Source organism: Vulpes lagopus, chromosome 18 (assembly GCF_018345385.1).
Source record: "Vulpes lagopus strain Blue_001 chromosome 18, ASM1834538v1, whole genome shotgun sequence".
In the NCBI taxonomy this organism is placed as follows: Eukaryota; Metazoa; Chordata; class Mammalia; order Carnivora; family Canidae; genus Vulpes; species Vulpes lagopus.
This window is the reverse complement of record NC_054841.1, coordinates 28,062,350-28,079,373: the sequence shown is the minus strand read 5'-3', so window position 1 is coordinate 28,079,373 and position 17,024 is coordinate 28,062,350. Positions and strand designations below refer to the sequence as shown.

The following is a 17,024-nucleotide window of genomic DNA, read 5'->3' as shown; positions in this document are numbered from 1 at the left end:
ATCTTTTTAATGTAGCTTGTTGAACAAAAATTAATCTGCAAAGCAAAAAATGGCAATGCTGATGTAAAAATTTCTTTTAAGTTGAAATACCCTTACAGAGATGGCATTTATACTTGGGAATGTGGAATTAGATCCCATCTTCATTTTGAAATGTAAAATGACATTTTGTTTCTACAACATCCCCCTCAATACCAACAGTTAGTATGTCTCACCTATTATGTTTTCACTTCCTACTTCTTCCCTTACTGATTCCTTCTGTATCCATTTTCTTCCAAGTTTAAAGCCAGAGGACAGAAAGCATTTTGTAAACAACTGTAAAAATATACATTTGTATTTCTTGCTTTTGCACAAGTGAAACAATTCAATAAAATATAAGCACAAATGCTAAAAAGTGAAAACTATAATTCATGCGCACATATCAAGCAAATTAACTCAAAAGAAAAGGGGTATTTTTTACAAGTTTATATTCTGTTGTATATATGAATATAAATATGTATTTATTTATTTATAACCAAACACTGCACCTATGTAAAAAGGTGGAAACTATTACCATCTTCAGTTCAGCATGAGTCAAATCCTGGGCAGCAGTTGACAGAAGTGTGTCCACTCCTCCCTTTTTCTTCCACATCATCAATCTTTGGGTAGGAGGAGCAAGTTCCAAAACCATGAGTGTGTCGGTAAAGCAAGTAAGCTGTTTATGCATAATTTTGCTACTGATCTCTTTGACTGGATCTATGAGCAACTTTCTCTTTTTGCCTTTTCTTTTCTCAGCAATGTCTAAATATAAGAAATAGGCATAAATGTGATTGGTTGTACAGCTCTGTAAAATGATATTCTAGGCACTGCATATCTAAGACACGTTTACCACAATGCAACCTACGGAATTGCCATGGGAAGAAAATCTTTTTCTCTCTACTGAAAAATTATGCTTCACAAGGTTTTTGCACAGCTGTACAGTATTTGAACAGCCAACAGTTGATGCCTTTTATAAAGTGTTCCTTCAAAGTGCTTAGGAGGAACACTGTTTACCTAGCAGGTAGACAACTGAGGAAATGTGGAGCAGAGGATATAATGAGAGTGAAGTTGCTCAGTTTTTTGAAGTTCCCTAAAATATTCATATAACAGGATATTTTGAAACATTAATTTGTATTTTTCCAGTATATTTTTCTCTCCTCCATTGAAATTCTCTCCTCCATTGAAATTCATATACAAATTCCAAGTAGGTAACTAGGCCCATAGGATTTCACTCCTTTAGATAAATTTACCAGGTAAAAAACAAAAGTTAAGCTCTTCCTTATGAAGATATAAAGGGGGAGGGTTAGATTTCCTAAAATGGGTGAAGATCTAAGATCAGATGGAGCCAGAAGGAAGAGTAACCTGCCTGCTAATGTGCCTTAGTAAAATCCTGGGAACATGACAAGATTCCAGAAAGGCTGGCTGTGTGATGACCCCAGAGGCTATTCAGGCTGGGACAGTGGGTACCACAAACTGTTGTGGCTGATGACCAGAGTTTACTTTCCACCTGCCACACCCCTCCCCCAAATTTGGATGCTACATGGCTTAAGGAACACAGGGGAACTATACAGACTCAAATTTTTGCCAAACCAGTGAGATAGAAGTTCAGAGTTGCATACAATAAAGAAAAAAAACTTGAATGCTTTGTTTCTTGCATGCCTGAGTTTATAACTGAAATTCATATCAATTATCCTACTAAAGGTATGATGTCCTTACAAGGTCAAGTTTATATTAGATTCATATTTATCTTTTATTCCTAAAAATATGTGTGCGGTTAAATGTTAGAGGGTATATGCGTCTCTTCCGATCCTTTTTTTCCATCTTACTTTATATTCATTTGCATGTTTATCTATCTTCCCAATCAGACTGTGAGCCTCTTAAAAGCAGGTACTATGTCTTCTTCATTTCTGTGCCCAACAGAGAGTAATGATTCAGTAACTACTGGCATTGAACTCAATTTTAGATTTTCCAGTTTCCCAAACTGGGTATATAGTTTGACCAGGACTGACTACAATGAAAGGATCACATCAAATTTCCTCCACATTCTTTCCCTTTTGTATTGCAAATGTCACTACTGGGTTGACTACCTCCTATAATATTTTACAGATTTTCTCATGGTAAATAAGATAGTAGTATATCAAAAATAAAAAAAAAAAGTTTTTTAAAACAACTAAGCATTGTTTTTATTTACATTAAAGTAAAAACAACTAAGCCTGGGTGGCTTAGTCAGTTAAGCAGCTGACTCTATGGATTTCAGCTCAGGTCATGATCTCAGGGTCATGAGATTGAGACCCATGTTGGGCTCCATCCTCAGTGGGAGTCTGCTTGAGATTCTCTGTCTCCCTCTCCCTCAGTCCCTCCCTCCACCCCCTGCTCTCAAATAAATAAATAAATAAATCTTTAAAACAAAAACAAAAACACGAATGAATCTGACCTGAAATATCAATTGGTTCAAGGGTAAATCCTTGTTCTTCAGTTGATAATGAGGTTTCATCCATTTTTCCATTTTCAGGTAGACATGTATACTCTGGATAATCTGGTTCCACTAATAACATCACCATAAAATAATTTTTATAAAAAAGGTTATGTGTAAGCTAGATGCTTTTATGAGAATAAAAGCAAAAGATAATGATAATTGAAGATTTATAATGCTAACTGGAGCCAAATCTGATTTTTAGAATCAGGTATTTAATATAGTTGAAGAGACACAAGAGATTATATGGTCTGGAGCCCAGTGTCTAAGTGAATAAAGTATCATCACCTTCTTTTCCACATGTGACATCTAAGGTTGGACTTAGTAGATACTGTGGTAGCAACCACAGTACACGACTGATACAAATTTGATTATATGTCTGCTAAAAAACTTGTATTCTGGGATCCCTGGGTGTCTCAGTGGTTTGGTGCCTGCCTTTGGCCTGGGCATGATCCTGGGGTCCCAGGACTGAGTTCTGCATTGGGCTCCCTGCGTGGAGCTTGCTTCTCCCTCTGCCTGTATCTCTGCCTCTCTGTCTCTCTGGGTCTTGCATGAATAAATAAATAAAATCTTAAAAAAAAAACTTGTATTCTGTTAAATCACATAATTATTAGTTGACCCACAAAGAACCTAAGTAAACTTGTATCACCTTTCTTTTCACATTTTAAATTTCTACTCTGTGTTAGGAGGGAAATGCAACATCAAAAAAAGTGAAGACTCAACATGGGGCTATTCATGGTTTTAATTCTTAAGAAAAATCAGACATAAAGACTTCAAATAATTTGAAGGACCTTCACATGAATTTCAAGTAGAAAATATCCCCACATCTATAATTTTTCTCAAATGGTATATGGATTTTCCAATTATATTAATGCCAATATAGTATTAATAATTAATAATATGAATAATCAATAGCCATATTAATGTCAAACATTAATGATGTTTTGAACAGGTAAAAATATTATTTAATAATTCAAAAACATAGTATTTTGGCAGAGTGTTTTTTTTTTTTTTGGCAGAGTGTTTAAATGTGCTCTCATACCAAATAAACCCAATCCTGGTTAAATACCATTGTTGTACCTTTCTCAGAGCCTAGTTTTCTATTCCATATTGTCTAGGGTCAGACTCGAAGTTTGAGGGACAACATTCTTTATTATCTTTCACTATACTATATTGCTACTTAGACTGCACAGTTATAAGGCTTAATTTGAATATTCCTATCTGTTCACTTTCTACACAAAGGATGATTTCATCATACCCGCTATAGTTTCAGGAGGCTCAGGAGGCAGACAAATTTCTCTGCTCAAATGCATGTCTTCTAACAGAATATTCTGATCATCTTGCAGTAGATTATCTTGAAAAACACAATAAATACTTTTGTCATACAGGGTTGAATCTGTCATTTGTTCACTAAACATTTATTGACATTATTGTATACAAGAATTGTAAGGGGCTACAAAAATGAATCAACTCTACTTAAATAGATTTGATTGGTTACATAGACTCACATTTTAAGCAGGATAATATAGAATTTTATATATATATCATTTCCTTTCCTTTATTAAATAGATGTTTAATTTCAGGAGATATTTACTAAACTAATATCAAGATAGTAACCTTGTTACATAGCCATGTTTAGATTTTAAATCAAGAAGTAAAGGCTTTCAAAACCCTTTGCTAGAGATCTAAGGTAGAAGAACCACTGTTTCTTCAGTTTTGAAATTTCAAAAAGTTTGCCATAACCAGCCTTTTAAAGTAAACCGAGGGGATCCCTGGGTGGTGCAGTGGTTTAGCGCCTGCCTTTGGCCCAGGCCGCAATCCTGGAGACCCAGGATCGAATCCCACGTCGGGCTCCCAGTGCATGGAGCCTGCTTCTCCCTCTGCCTATGTCTCTGCCTCTCTCTCTCTCTCTCTCTCTCTCTCTCTCTGTGACTATCATAAATAAATAAAAATTAAAAAAAAAATAAAGTAAACCGAGAATTAAAAAAAGACTTGTTATATAGCCATCAGTATCTTTAAAATATGTGTATTTAGATTTCCCAATTTTTTGTCTACCCTATTTCTAGGATTATTTTATAATAATAACATCATAATAAAAATATATTTATAATATAAAATGTTGGAAAAATACTTTAGAATAGCTGTTTCACAATTTCTGTTAAGGAAAACAATGTTTCTAATATATGATCTAATATATTTTGTGAGGAGTATATTAACTCCACTCCTTTCCCCTTAAAACTTAGGAATTTGTAAAAATAAAAACAAGCAGTATTTTATATCCTATATGAAAAATGTACTTAGATGGCTATTCACTTAGACCTACGCTAAATGTTTAACTACATCACAGACTTTGAAAACTTGTGTAAAAAATGCAGGGGCATACCCGAAATTTTAGTTTGGTCTAATAAATCTATTAATATATATTCTAGTATGATTGAAATAAATATCCAACTTCTATATAATTAGACAGCATACCGATCATCTCTCCTGCAGCCCCTTCATCTCCAAATCCATCTCCACTGTCATACAACAGAGATTTTTCTCCAATGAGGCTTCCAGAACTATGTTCAGCTAAAGGACCACTGGAATTCAGCAATATGTTGTCATCAAAGAAGCTATGTCTTCTGAGAATTTCAGGTTCCTCCCCTAAATAAATATATATTATCAATACTGAGTTAGCCATAGAAACATAGAGTTTTGGGGTTAGACAGAAATTCATATATTTTCTTATATAGCCCCTTCCATTTTACAGATAAGAAAAATGAGAGCTAAAAAACATATTTGAATTGTTCAACTAAAGTCACTCAGTTAATCAATCAGTGGAGACTGGATTTCTAGACTAATACTTTTTCCAAAACAATAGGGAAAAAACATTAGGATAGAATTTTTAGTTGTGGTTCAGTTTAATAATTTCCCAGAAGGGAAATTAGTATTGACAGTAGAATGATTTTATTCTATGTTAGATAGGTCATGTCCTGCTTGATTAAGTATTATTTTATATTATTTCAAGTGTAATTGCTTGTGTTGTTTATCCATAGTGGAGATTTGGAAAATAAGGAGCATATCTGTCTTCTTAGGAATGGAAAGGCAGGTAAAATATTAAAGAATGGGCTTACAACATTCATGCAATAAATCTTTATTGAATGACTGGGTATTAGGAAATATGCTAGGTGTTGGAGATACAGCAGTGAAAAAGACAAAACCCAGTATGCTAACATTAATTGAGTACTTATTATGTGCATTATATTATGTAACAGAAGATACTATTATTATCTGTATTGTCCACAGAAAAGGAAATACGTCCACAAAAAGGTTTTAGAATTTGCACATAGTTATACCCTAATGACAAAGCCAGGATCTGAACCTAGCAGACACAGTAATAGTATCAGTGTTAGAATTTTCACTGGTGAAATATTTTGTAAAATGGTGATTTATGAGAGCAAATTCTTAAAACACTGATAGCAGATAAAATGAACTCCCCTGCTTCAAAATGACTTCCTTCCAGATTGGCCACCTGTACATGTATATTCTTTCCCTTTCTTGGTTTGAATCTCTAGGTCTAGGAATCTGAAACCCAGAGGTCAGACAGATGTTGGTATTCTCTTCCCTCTCTCTAACAACTCATGTTGGTTAGTGCTAGTTAGTAAAGAAAATAATAATTAAGTTTCATTTATATTAAAATTCTTCTATAGGCCTACATCTTCTAGAAAGGAAGAGTTGAAAAAGGCAGCCTTCACTGCACTGGATTAAAGATTTGCTCAATAGAAAAGACTGACTTAAAAAAAAAAAAGCAACTACCCACCCCAAAACCTAAAAACATGTTCACATCTTCCAGGAGCAGCTTAAAAGCTCCCAAAAGAAAAACCAGCTTTGGTCAATAAGAAAATAACATTTATGAACAGACACGATATTCTGAGCACTGAGCATCATGATACCCTGAGATTACTCAAAAAAAATTAAAGAATTATTGCTTTCAATCTTGTATTATAGCTCAGAATAGGATCGATTAATATTAAACACTTCCCAGAAACCATTAAGTTTCAGCTAGTTTTTGAGGAAGATAAAAATCACTTATTGGTGAAAAAGACTGAAGGAGGGAATAAGAGGAATAACTCTCTGATGTTCTAGTAGTATCCCAATTTTACAAATAGGATAGTAAAGCTCAGAGAAGCTAGGTAATTTGCCCAATATCACACAGCAAGGCAACAGAAAAAGCTTATTCAAACTCAGGTCTGTTGGTATACTAAGAACATGTTCTTCCCTCTTTTTGAATTGTAGGAGACACAGTCTGAGAATAGCTAAATTGTACTGGTTGCCTAATAAGATATTTTTTGTAACTTGAGCAAAAGGTCGTAGTGAGAGTAAAACAAAGTTGATAAAACAAAGAAGGTAATAAATTGGTAGAGGGCCTTGAGGATAGGCAGGGGTCTCTAAAGTCATAGGGACCCAAGGTGCTCAAGTAGAGGAATGTGATATGAAAAAAAAAAAGGAATTTAAGGACAATTGCTCTTGCAGAGATATATAAAATGTAGGAAGAGCTTGGGAGATATATAGGAGGGTATCACAGTACTCCAGGTCTTTAGTACCTTTTTTTTCTTTTTCTTAAGTAGTCTCTATGCCCACCATGGAGCCCAGTGCAGGGCTTGAACACAATGACCCTGAGATCAAGAGTCAGACACTTAATCAACTGAGCCAATCAGGCGGCCCAGTACTGGTGTTATATACATTGGTGGCTAGGGAAATAGAAGACCTAAGAGACATTTCCAATTTTTTTGTTGTTGTTAATCAGCACTGGCATTAAGCTTACAGAAAGTGTAAAAAGTGATCCTAGAGGGGTGCCTGGATGGCTCAGTCATTTAGGCATCTGATGCTTGGTTTCAGCTTGGGTCATGATCTTAGGGTTGTAGGACTGAGCCCTTGCATGGGTCTCCGCATTGAGTACAGAGTCTGCTTGAGATTCCTTATTCATCTCTCTCCTTTCCTCTCTGTTCCTACCCCATCCTGCTTACTCTCTCTCTCTCTCTCTCTCTCAAATAAATTAATTAAAAAAATTTTTAAGTGATCCCGAAGTTTCAGGCCTAAAGAAGAATAATAGCATTTACAGGGAAATGTGTAAAGAGTATCTTGGCAGTAGGAAATAAGATTAAAATTGCCACTGTATTACATTTTAAGGCTTGGGGTTACAGACAGTAAGAAATCCAAACACCCCAAAGTATGGTCTGTGGGTTGGTGCTTTACTGTGACAGAGTAAATACACAAATTAGAGGTAAATATTTAGAATATTTTATAGCAATTTCACAGAGTAATTTTTTTTTATTTTTATTTATTTATGATAGTCACAGAGAGAGAGAGAGAGGCAGAGACACAGGCGGAGGGAGAAGCAGGCTCCATGCACCGGGAGCCTGATGTGGGATTCGATCCCGGGTCTCCAGGATCGCGCCCTGGGCCAAAGGCAGGCGCCAAACCGCTGCGCCACCCAGGGATCTCCCACAGAGTAATTTTATATATGTTGCATTCAATAACAAAAATTGAAGCATATATTTTGATTTTAAACTTTTAATTTTTCTAGTAATCAATTTTTAAATGTTTTACCAAAGTGTTATTCCATGACAGACTGGAAATTAACAAAAGTTATATACAACTTGTCCTGTCCCCACAGATCATTTAAGAACACAGCTATAGATCATGAGAGTTATGGAGGGAGAGTAAGGATGAGAAATGGAGGTTAGAGATATAGTTCAAGCATTACTGCCTTGACCACCCACCCTCACCGAACACAGATTTAGGTCATCCTTCTCCTATGCTGCTTCAGGCACTATATGAGAGTCAAAGATGAATATGACACAGATCTTATCATCATGGAGTTTTCAGACCAACACAAAATATACATAATATCATGGCACAAGACAGAGGTAAATGCCAGAAAAAAAAATACTATATGGCTCAATTCTAAAATACACTCAACAGTTTCTGTTTCACAATCAATGAGTAAGTATTCAGCATGTGATATTTCTCCGCAGTCTCAAGCCATGTTAAAATGTTATTTTACAATTGATATCATCATATACTGGAGGAATTATCATATTTTGAAGGCAGTATATGCAGCACGTATGTAAAACCTTATATATATGTTACTATAGCAAATGTTTATTTGCATGTCTATCTCCCTGCCTGAATCTCCTTCAGGAAAGGATTCTGCAAACTTTGTACTGCCTATGCCTACGACAACACCTAACATATAGTAAGTATTCAATAAATAATTGTACACTAAGGGAAGTTTATAGCCTAAGACTGAGTCTTATTCTATTGGCATAGAAATAGCTATTTCTATTGACGTTGTTTCAGTATAAAAATGCAAATATAATTGATTATAGCTTGTAGCTTTAATTTCTCAAATATTCTCACCAAAGCTCCCAGCTTGGAAAAGTAGATCATTACCATAATCTTCTCTAAGTGTGATTTCTTCCGGTCTGCTTTGGTTGTGAGTAAACTGTTCTGAAACGTCAATAGCACTATGGAGAAACAGAAGATTGAGAAAAACATGTGAACAGAATTCAAGGATTTTGTGGTATACTGGAAAAAAAAAAACCCACAAATCCCTAAAACAAAAAACAGGTTTTATTATAAAAATACTTTTTTCCTCAATAGTATTATTTATAAACACTAACGTACCATACATGCTTCTATACAAGTGATCTCCAGGTTGTCAAATCCAAATGGTTGATTCTCAGTCCTTATCTTACTTACACTAACCAACCACATTTGAAACAGATGTTCATTCCCTAATGGAACCCAGTTTTCTCTTGGTCTACTTTCTCTTGATTTTTTTCCTACCTCATTGGCTGCTCTTTTTCCATCTCCTTTATTAGTTCTTCCTCAAGTCTCTCAGACTATTAGCTACTAGGAACAACCCAACAACTCTGTTCTCAGATCTCTTTTTAAAAAATTACACTGACTCTCTAGGGGTTTTATGACTCACAGTTGAAGTTCCACCTATATACTCACAACTCTCAAATTTAGATCCTAATCCAGACTGCTTTCCTGAATTTCAGACCCAGATATTCCACTACCTGCCTACTCCCCTTGGATATGCAACAGTCATCTCAAAACTTATGTCTAAAGCTGAATTAAGCCTTTACCGTGCCCCTCTTAGACCTGCCATTCTCTAGTTATCCTCATCTCATTAGGTGGCTAACTCCATTCTCATATCCAAATCATAGTCATCCTTCACTTCTTGTTTCCCTTAAAGCCATTTCCAACTCTTCAGCAAATCCTGTTGGCTCTGTCTTCAAAATATACTCATAATTTTGACTGCTACCTCCTTGATAACATGAAGGCTGAGAAGTAATCATAGACATTGTCATTTCTCACTTGGACTTTTTTTTGAGGGGATAATACCCTTTATTAAGGAAGATCAAGGCAAAGACCACAGGAGGGTCCCTTCTGGGACACAGAGGCCAGGCATCCTGACCCCGCATTTGTGGGCTGCTGGTGGGGAGAGTGTGTGCCCTCAGTTGGACCCTGAGGTTCCCACAGACAGGACAGGGCTGTCAGTCCCAGTTATAAGTCCTGGCATCCTCCATCCAAGGCACTAACTCTTTTCAACCACCAATGCCCTCTTCTCCCCATTCCCCTGGGCTTTCACTCCAGATTATTGGGCGGGGGTGGGGTGGGGGTGGGAATGTAGCCTGGTATGGGAAGGGAGACCCTCTCAGTGCTGGGCTCTACCTGTTAGTGTTGAGGGGGAGTTTCCCTTGCAGCCTCTGAGGGCAGAGAACTTGGGCTATGTGTTGTATATGTGTGTGTGGCGGGGAGTCATCTGGACTTCTTACTGCAATAACCTTTTCATTGGCTCTCTGCTTCTGCCCCTTCCCCCTTGTAGTAAGTAGCCTGAGGGAGCATGTTAAAATCAAGTCAGATCCAGTCACTCTTCTATTCTAAACCCCCCTATGCCCCCATCTGAGTAAAATAAAAATTCTTATTGTGGCCTACAACACCCTACATCATTTGCACCCCCAGCTACCTCTCTGACCTCGTCTCCTAGACTCAGACACTCATTTACAGCACTTCAGTCTTACTTGCCTCCTTGTTGTTCCCTGAACCCATCCAATGTGTTCTGCCCTAGGGCCTTCCCACTTGCTCTACCGGGAACATTCTTCCTCACATTACTGAATGATTTATTCCCACACCTCCTTCAGATTTCAGCTCTGACCTTATTAGAAAAGCCTTTCCTAACTATCCTGTCATTTATTTACTTTATGTTCTATTTCTTTTCATGTTCATTTCCTGGTGTATTGTGTACTTATTTGTTTATTATCTGTTTAAACTATAAGATTCATGCAGACAGGAGCTGTTGTTCATTGCTATCTCCTTGGTGCTTAGAGTAGTGCCTGGTATATAGAAAGCACCCAATAAATATTTACTGAATGAATGGACATACTGTTAATACTGCAAACTACATGCAGCAAATATAATGATACATTTTTGGCATTGTATTTCAAAATCTCACACCAAATTTAAGTCTTCATCAACTGCATGTGTATTTCATTTGTTAACTAGATTCCACTTGTGTACATGAAATATGAAGATGAAAACAATACAATATCAAGAAAATCAAATTGAGGGCAGCCCTGGTGGCTCAGCGGTTTAGCACCGCCTTCAGCCCAGTGCCTGATCCTTGGGACCTGGGATCCAGTCCCATGTCAGGCTCCCTGCATGGAGCCTGCTTTTTCCTCTGCCTGTGTCTCTGTCTCTCTGTCTCTCTGTCTCTCTCTCTCTCTGTGTCTCTCATGAATAAATAAAATCTTTACAATAAAAATAAATAAATAAATAAATAAATAAATAAATAAATAATTTTTTTTAAAAAAAGAAAATCAAATTGAAGGAAAATAAAAAAATTTACTTCACATTGTGGGTGTCAAAATCATGAAATTCTTCTGGCAATGTGATAGCACTGTAAGCAGCTTCAAAATTCTCTTTTGGAAGGTCCACCAGTCCTGAAAAAATAAAAAACCACATTCAATGAGCAATAATGCTATATAAAAAACTCCCAGCTCCTGCTTTTCTTCAATCCATGCTCTACAAACAGCCAGAGTGATATTAAAAATATTTAAAAAGCAATCAGATCAGCTTGCTCTCATGCTTAAAATGATTCAGTGACTTCCCCAGTGCATTTAAATAAAATCCAAACTTCTAATCAGGGCCTCTGCAGTCCTACAAATCTATCAGCATCATCTTTCCCTCGTTCTCTAGACTCCAACTATACTGGTCTTTTTGTTCCCTTAACAAGTCAAACACTTTTCTTCCTCAAGACCTTTGCTCTCACTATTCCCTCTGCCTGGAATGCTATTCCCTCAGGGATGTTTTACATGGCTAAGTACTTCTCATTCGTCAAGTTTGACCTTAAATTCTATCCTCTCTTGGGATGCCTGGGTGGTTCAGTGGTTAAGCATCTGCCTTCGGTGTGATCCCTGGAGTCCCGGGATTGAGTCCCACATCGGGCTCCCTGCATGGAGCCTGCTTTTCCCTTTGCCTGTGTTTCTGCCTCTGTGTGTGTGTGTGTGTGTGTGTGTGTGTGTGTGTGTGTGTCTCATCAATAAATAAATAAAATCTTTTAAAATAAATAAATAAATAAATTATATCCTCTCTGAAAGGCTTTTCCCAATCAGCCTAACTCAAGTAGTTTCCTGTTATTTTTTGATGGAACATTCTGTTTATATTTCTGCATAGCAAAACTGCAATCTATAATTGTTGTAATAATTAAAAAAAAAAACATTGTCGTTATCTGATTTCCTCACCAAAGAGACCTTATTTGCCTTGTTTGTCCTTGTATCCCAGAGCCTAAAATAGTGTTTGGTACAGAGTACGGGATAAACAAATATCTGTGGATTATATAAATAAAATAATGAGCAAACCAACCATATTTGATTGAGTATAAACCCTATGTAGAGATTCTACAAATATTTTAAATAAAGAACAAAACCCTGTCAACCCTGATTCAACAAATATTGAGGGAAGAGTATGTTCAAGGCGTTAAGACAAGTTGTATAAGAGATTCAGGAAATAAATACAACAAAGATGTTGCCTTCAAGGGGCTTGCAAACTGGTGTGACAGGCAAGGCCTGTACCTAAATAACCAAAATACAAGGTAGAAATGATGAATGTCTTAAAATTAAATTAAAACTAAAAGGCATCATATTTATGACACATGTAAATCTCTAGCACTTTGGAATGCCTAGAGATTTTCTATGATATTTCATAATAGAATGCTGCTTAGCATCCTGAGAATTCTGAAAACAATGACAATTATGAATCTGGGTTTTGTCAATTACGCTATTTCTAATTCATCTCATAAAGGCAAAAACAGATACAGCAAACTAAGCAAGCCATTAAAATTGAGTATCAGGGGACGCCTGGGGTGGCTCAGCATTTGAACGTCTGCCTTTGGCTCAGGGCGTGATCCCTGGTATTGAGTCCTGCATCTGGCTCCTTGCAAGGAGCCTACTTCTCCCTCTGCCTGCGTCTCTGCCTCTCTCTGTATGTCTCTCTTCAATAAATAAATAAAATCTTAAAAAAAACCCTGAGTATCAGAGTTTCTTACTCTGGTATGGTAGCTTTATGTATATTTCTTAAGTATTACAAGTTTTTGAAAACATAACCTTTCCCTGCAAACATAGGAAGAGCGCAAGGTAAAGAATATAACTTGTCCTTAAACACAGAAACTTAGAATCAGTAAAAAGGAAGTTTATATTTACTATATATCCTGGAATTACAGAGTGCCACCAATGAAAAGAGCTCACTCAAAATAAAAATACAAAAGGGAACCAAAATAAGTGAGACCAATCAACATTGCAAGTATACCTGGGCGAAATGTCATCTTCATCTTAAGCAATGCTTCACTGCAATCTGCCAAAAGATATTTTGCCTTCCTATTATAAATTCGCACAACTCCCAAAAGAAGGTGTCCTGAAGTTCGAAGTGCAATTTTCACCTTTCAATAATTTTTAAAGTATTAGAATGTTAAGAATTAGACTCATAAACCCTGTTTGAAAATTATAAAATCATAGAATTTCTTCTCTTTAAAAAGCAGACATTTTGCTTATTCTTATTTAAAGTGAATTATTTAACTTTTACCTCATCTTGTAAAATGATTAACTTTTGTTCTTATTCAATGAAGATAATCTCATGTACCATTTAAGTGAAATATGTTATTCCTGGTTTTATGGGAAGACTTATAAACTCTGCAGTCAGGCCGACTCAGGTGCAAGCCCTGGCTCAGTTCCTAAGGCTGCCATTCAACCTTCTGGAACTTCAGTTTATTAATAATGGCTACAACTTATTATATACTTATTTTGTGCCAGCCATTGTCCTAACAGCTCTTCATATATTATTTAATTTTGACAACTTGTATTTACAGAAGGAAAAAACAGACTCAAAAATGGTAAGTAGCATGCCCAAAATAACACAACTGCTAATGGAGTAGGAATTAGATTAATTCAAAGGTTCATGCTCTTAACTATTACACTTCACTGGGGTTAAAAGAAGCCCATCTCATAGGGTTGTTGTGAAGATTAAATAATCTAATGAACATAAAGCCTAGCCCAGTGCCTGACAAATGGAAGGTTTTCAATTATAATTTATCCTTCTTTCAAACATAAAAATACTTAACCTAAAAAAATTAAAATATTTTAATGCAAGTTCTAATACCTTATTAGAGTGTTTTATAATGAACATAGTACTTTGTGAAGTGTTTACATACATATTTTGATTTATACTCAAGCCTTTTTTTTCTTCTGTCCATATTCATGTACTCACTATTTTTCTAAGTACTTATTTGGTACCTACTACATACATGGTATTTTATTAAGAGAATAAGAAAAGATTACAAAGCATGTATAAAACATGACCTTTCTCCTTTAGGGTCCAATCTGTTCATGATAAACATATGAAACAGTTAATTACCAACAGAAACTGATATGTTTATTCTCAGGTACTAAATGTTATGGGAATTAAAAGAGAGAAGACCATTGTAGAAAGTGAAACTTCCTTGGAAATGTATTTTGTGATATTAACATAATTCAGTTCCTTTCTTCTTCATAAGTCATGCCAAATACATACTGTAATTTTAACCAATAACATACCTTAGGTGAAATAATTTTTTCAATGGTTATCTCTAGATTACATTCAAATACATGAGCCTTTGTGAGTTTCTTCTCCCAGTGAGCTGCAAGCCAGATTTTGGCCAATGGCCCTCGCTTACTCATAAGCACATGTGTGTAGAACATGTTGCCTGTTTTCCTTAGCTGTATTTAACAAACTAGAGGGAACATTAAAAGATATTTAAAATTTGATTACAAAAATATTTCCATGCTGTTTCACAGTAAAAACAATTTTTTCATTAATTCTATAAAATAACACTCAGATTATCTTCTAGTTCAAGGCATCATTCAAATTATTTTCTTTAAAGAAGAAACGTCATTTAAAATATGAAATTATAAACTAATGAGAGCTCTGTTTGATTGTGAACCACAACCAGTTTATATGTATTCTGATCACTGATGGCTTCTTACATTCTACTTATTTTACCCAGCAAAGGATTTGAGTTCTCTTACTAACACGGTCAAATAAATAGAAGAGAAAGCCTGGGAAAAATAGGAGATGGAAACAGGGAACAAAAAACAAAACAGGAAAAGGTGGACCAAACTAAGAAAAGTGAAGACGGGTCCCCTCTTTTCTAAAACTTAGTAATTTGAGACATGTTGGATTATTGACTTGTAACTAAGTGTTGAATTTCTTTCTTTTCTTCAAGATGATCTGGTTTCATAATCCATTCAACAATGGATTAATCTTTGGAGTTAAAATATGAACTCCAAAGGATTATAAAGTGGAAAGACGAAGAAAACAAGAAAGTGCAGGAAAAACTCAAAGAAAGGAAACTGGAATCAAATTTAAATGTTCTCAAATAAGAATGGTGAAAGAAAACCTTAACTTAGAAGAAAAACAATTTATGCACGTTTCTACCTATTGTACTATCCTCGAGAGATATCGTAAGACTCCACTTTAAGCAAAGGAATAATACTTTGGCTTCTAGAGAAGAATCAAGTTATTGCCCACATAAAGTAATCTTAAGCTGCCACTATAAAAGCCTTTTTTGCTTTTCTACTTAAAGTTCTGATCAGAAGAGAAAGTCAAGCCAAAATGAACACAAAAACAAAATCAGCCACAGAATTCAAAACTGAGGTGAACTTTGATCAACGCCCATTTCCTCCCCAAAACCAAATCACTGTGCCCCAAAATTAAAACTTAGGCATCTACCGAACCATATTCCCCAGTGAGAGAGCTGGAGATTTTAATGTTTATGGCCTGTGCCTTGCCTTGGGTCCACTTCTTGTCTGTTCTACGTTCGGTCTTGGAATAAATTCCAATTTATCTTACAGGATGGCTCCCAGGTGTATGGTTATTGACGTATTCTAAGGAAAAACAACAACCCTGTGATTTAATTTTCCTGAGACACGGATTTTCCCGAGCACATATTGCACTCTCCACCCCGCCCCCCGCCACCGTCCCCCCTCACCAAAAAAACCCCAAAGTCCCGCCGGGTTATTTCTAGATTGGCCTGGCTTCGAGCAAAGCCGAGAGGCTGAGGAGAAACAGGAACCGGGAGCCAGGGAGAGGGAGGGGGAGGAGGGAGGAGGGAGGAGGGCGGAGGGCGGCGGGGAGCGGGGAGCGGCGCAAAGCCGAGGGGCGGGCGGCTCTGGGGCAGGGGCGTGGGGAGCGCCCGGGCGCTCCTTCAGCGAGGAGAACCCGGTGAGCGGCGAGGAAGGGGGGGCGCTGGAGGCGGGGCGGGGGCGTCCAAGAGGTGAGGCCAAGGCGCGAGCGCGAGGGCCAGGACGCCAGGGGGCTTCCTCCACACGCGACTCCTCCTCAGACGTCGAGGCCGGCTGCCCGGAGACCACCTGAGGCCAGCGAGGCGGCCGCAGGCGCCCGTCCGTCCCGCGCGGGGAGGGGGCGCCGGGTCGCGCCTCAGCCCGGGAGGCCCAGGGCGCCGGGGTTCCTCCCTCAGGCGCCGTCCGCAGGGCTCGCGCCGCTGAGGAGCTGGCGGGGCGCGAGTCGGGGTGCCGGCGGCCGCGGCCGCATCACTCAGCCCGCCTCAGCCCCCGGGTTGCGCCCAGCCCCTCAGGCTGCGCCCTACTTTCGGAGCCGGTCTGAAGAGAGGCGTGCGGGAGCAGGGGCTTGGAGGACGAGGTGCCGGGGTCCGCGCGTCGAGTCTCCCCGGGGCTGCCAGGCGCCAGGGGGGGCGCGGCGGGGCGAGGGGCGGGGCGAGGGGCGGGGCAGCCGGGAATGGGGAGGGGCGAGGGGCGGGGCCGGGACGGAGGCGGGGCCGGGACGGAGGCGGGGCCCGCCGGGACGGGGTGGGGCGCTTGCACTGTCCGAGCTCTAACCTGGGACTTAAGCAGTGCGTGGCGGTGGGGGGGGCGGGGGGGGGCATGGACCCTACAGGGAGGATGGCAGGGGCGGGGCCGGGCCCCACAGAGCA

The 17,024-nt window shown here is 38.2% G+C and overlaps 1 protein-coding gene across 4 annotated transcripts in view; it reads right to left on the bottom strand.

Moving 5' to 3' along the window:
• RAD21L1 (RAD21 cohesin complex component like 1) overlaps window positions 1-14,782 on the bottom strand; it is a 29,067-nt gene extending 14,285 nt beyond the window's left edge. The window contains exons 1-9 of one of the 4 annotated variants that reach the window (XM_041733108.1): window positions 14,629-14,782; window positions 13,349-13,478; window positions 11,391-11,484; window positions 8,894-9,000; window positions 4,964-5,134; window positions 3,747-3,842; window positions 2,450-2,560; window positions 551-777; window positions 213-312 (exon numbers count right to left, since the gene is read on the bottom strand). In XM_041733108.1, coding sequence (XP_041589042.1) covers window positions 213-312; window positions 551-777; window positions 2,450-2,560; window positions 3,747-3,842; window positions 4,964-5,134; window positions 8,894-9,000; window positions 11,391-11,484; window positions 13,349-13,478; window positions 14,629-14,772 — 1,180 coding nt within the window. In that variant the 5' untranslated portion in view covers window positions 14,773-14,782. Of the gene's footprint in view, window positions 1-212; window positions 313-550; window positions 778-2,449; window positions 2,561-3,746; window positions 3,843-4,963; window positions 5,135-8,893; window positions 9,001-11,390; window positions 11,485-13,348; window positions 13,553-14,628 lie in introns of those variants that run through there. The other 3 variants (XM_041733109.1, XM_041733110.1, XM_041733111.1) reach the window with 3 other exon arrangements.
• Window positions 14,783-17,024: the final 2,242 nt, after the last annotated feature.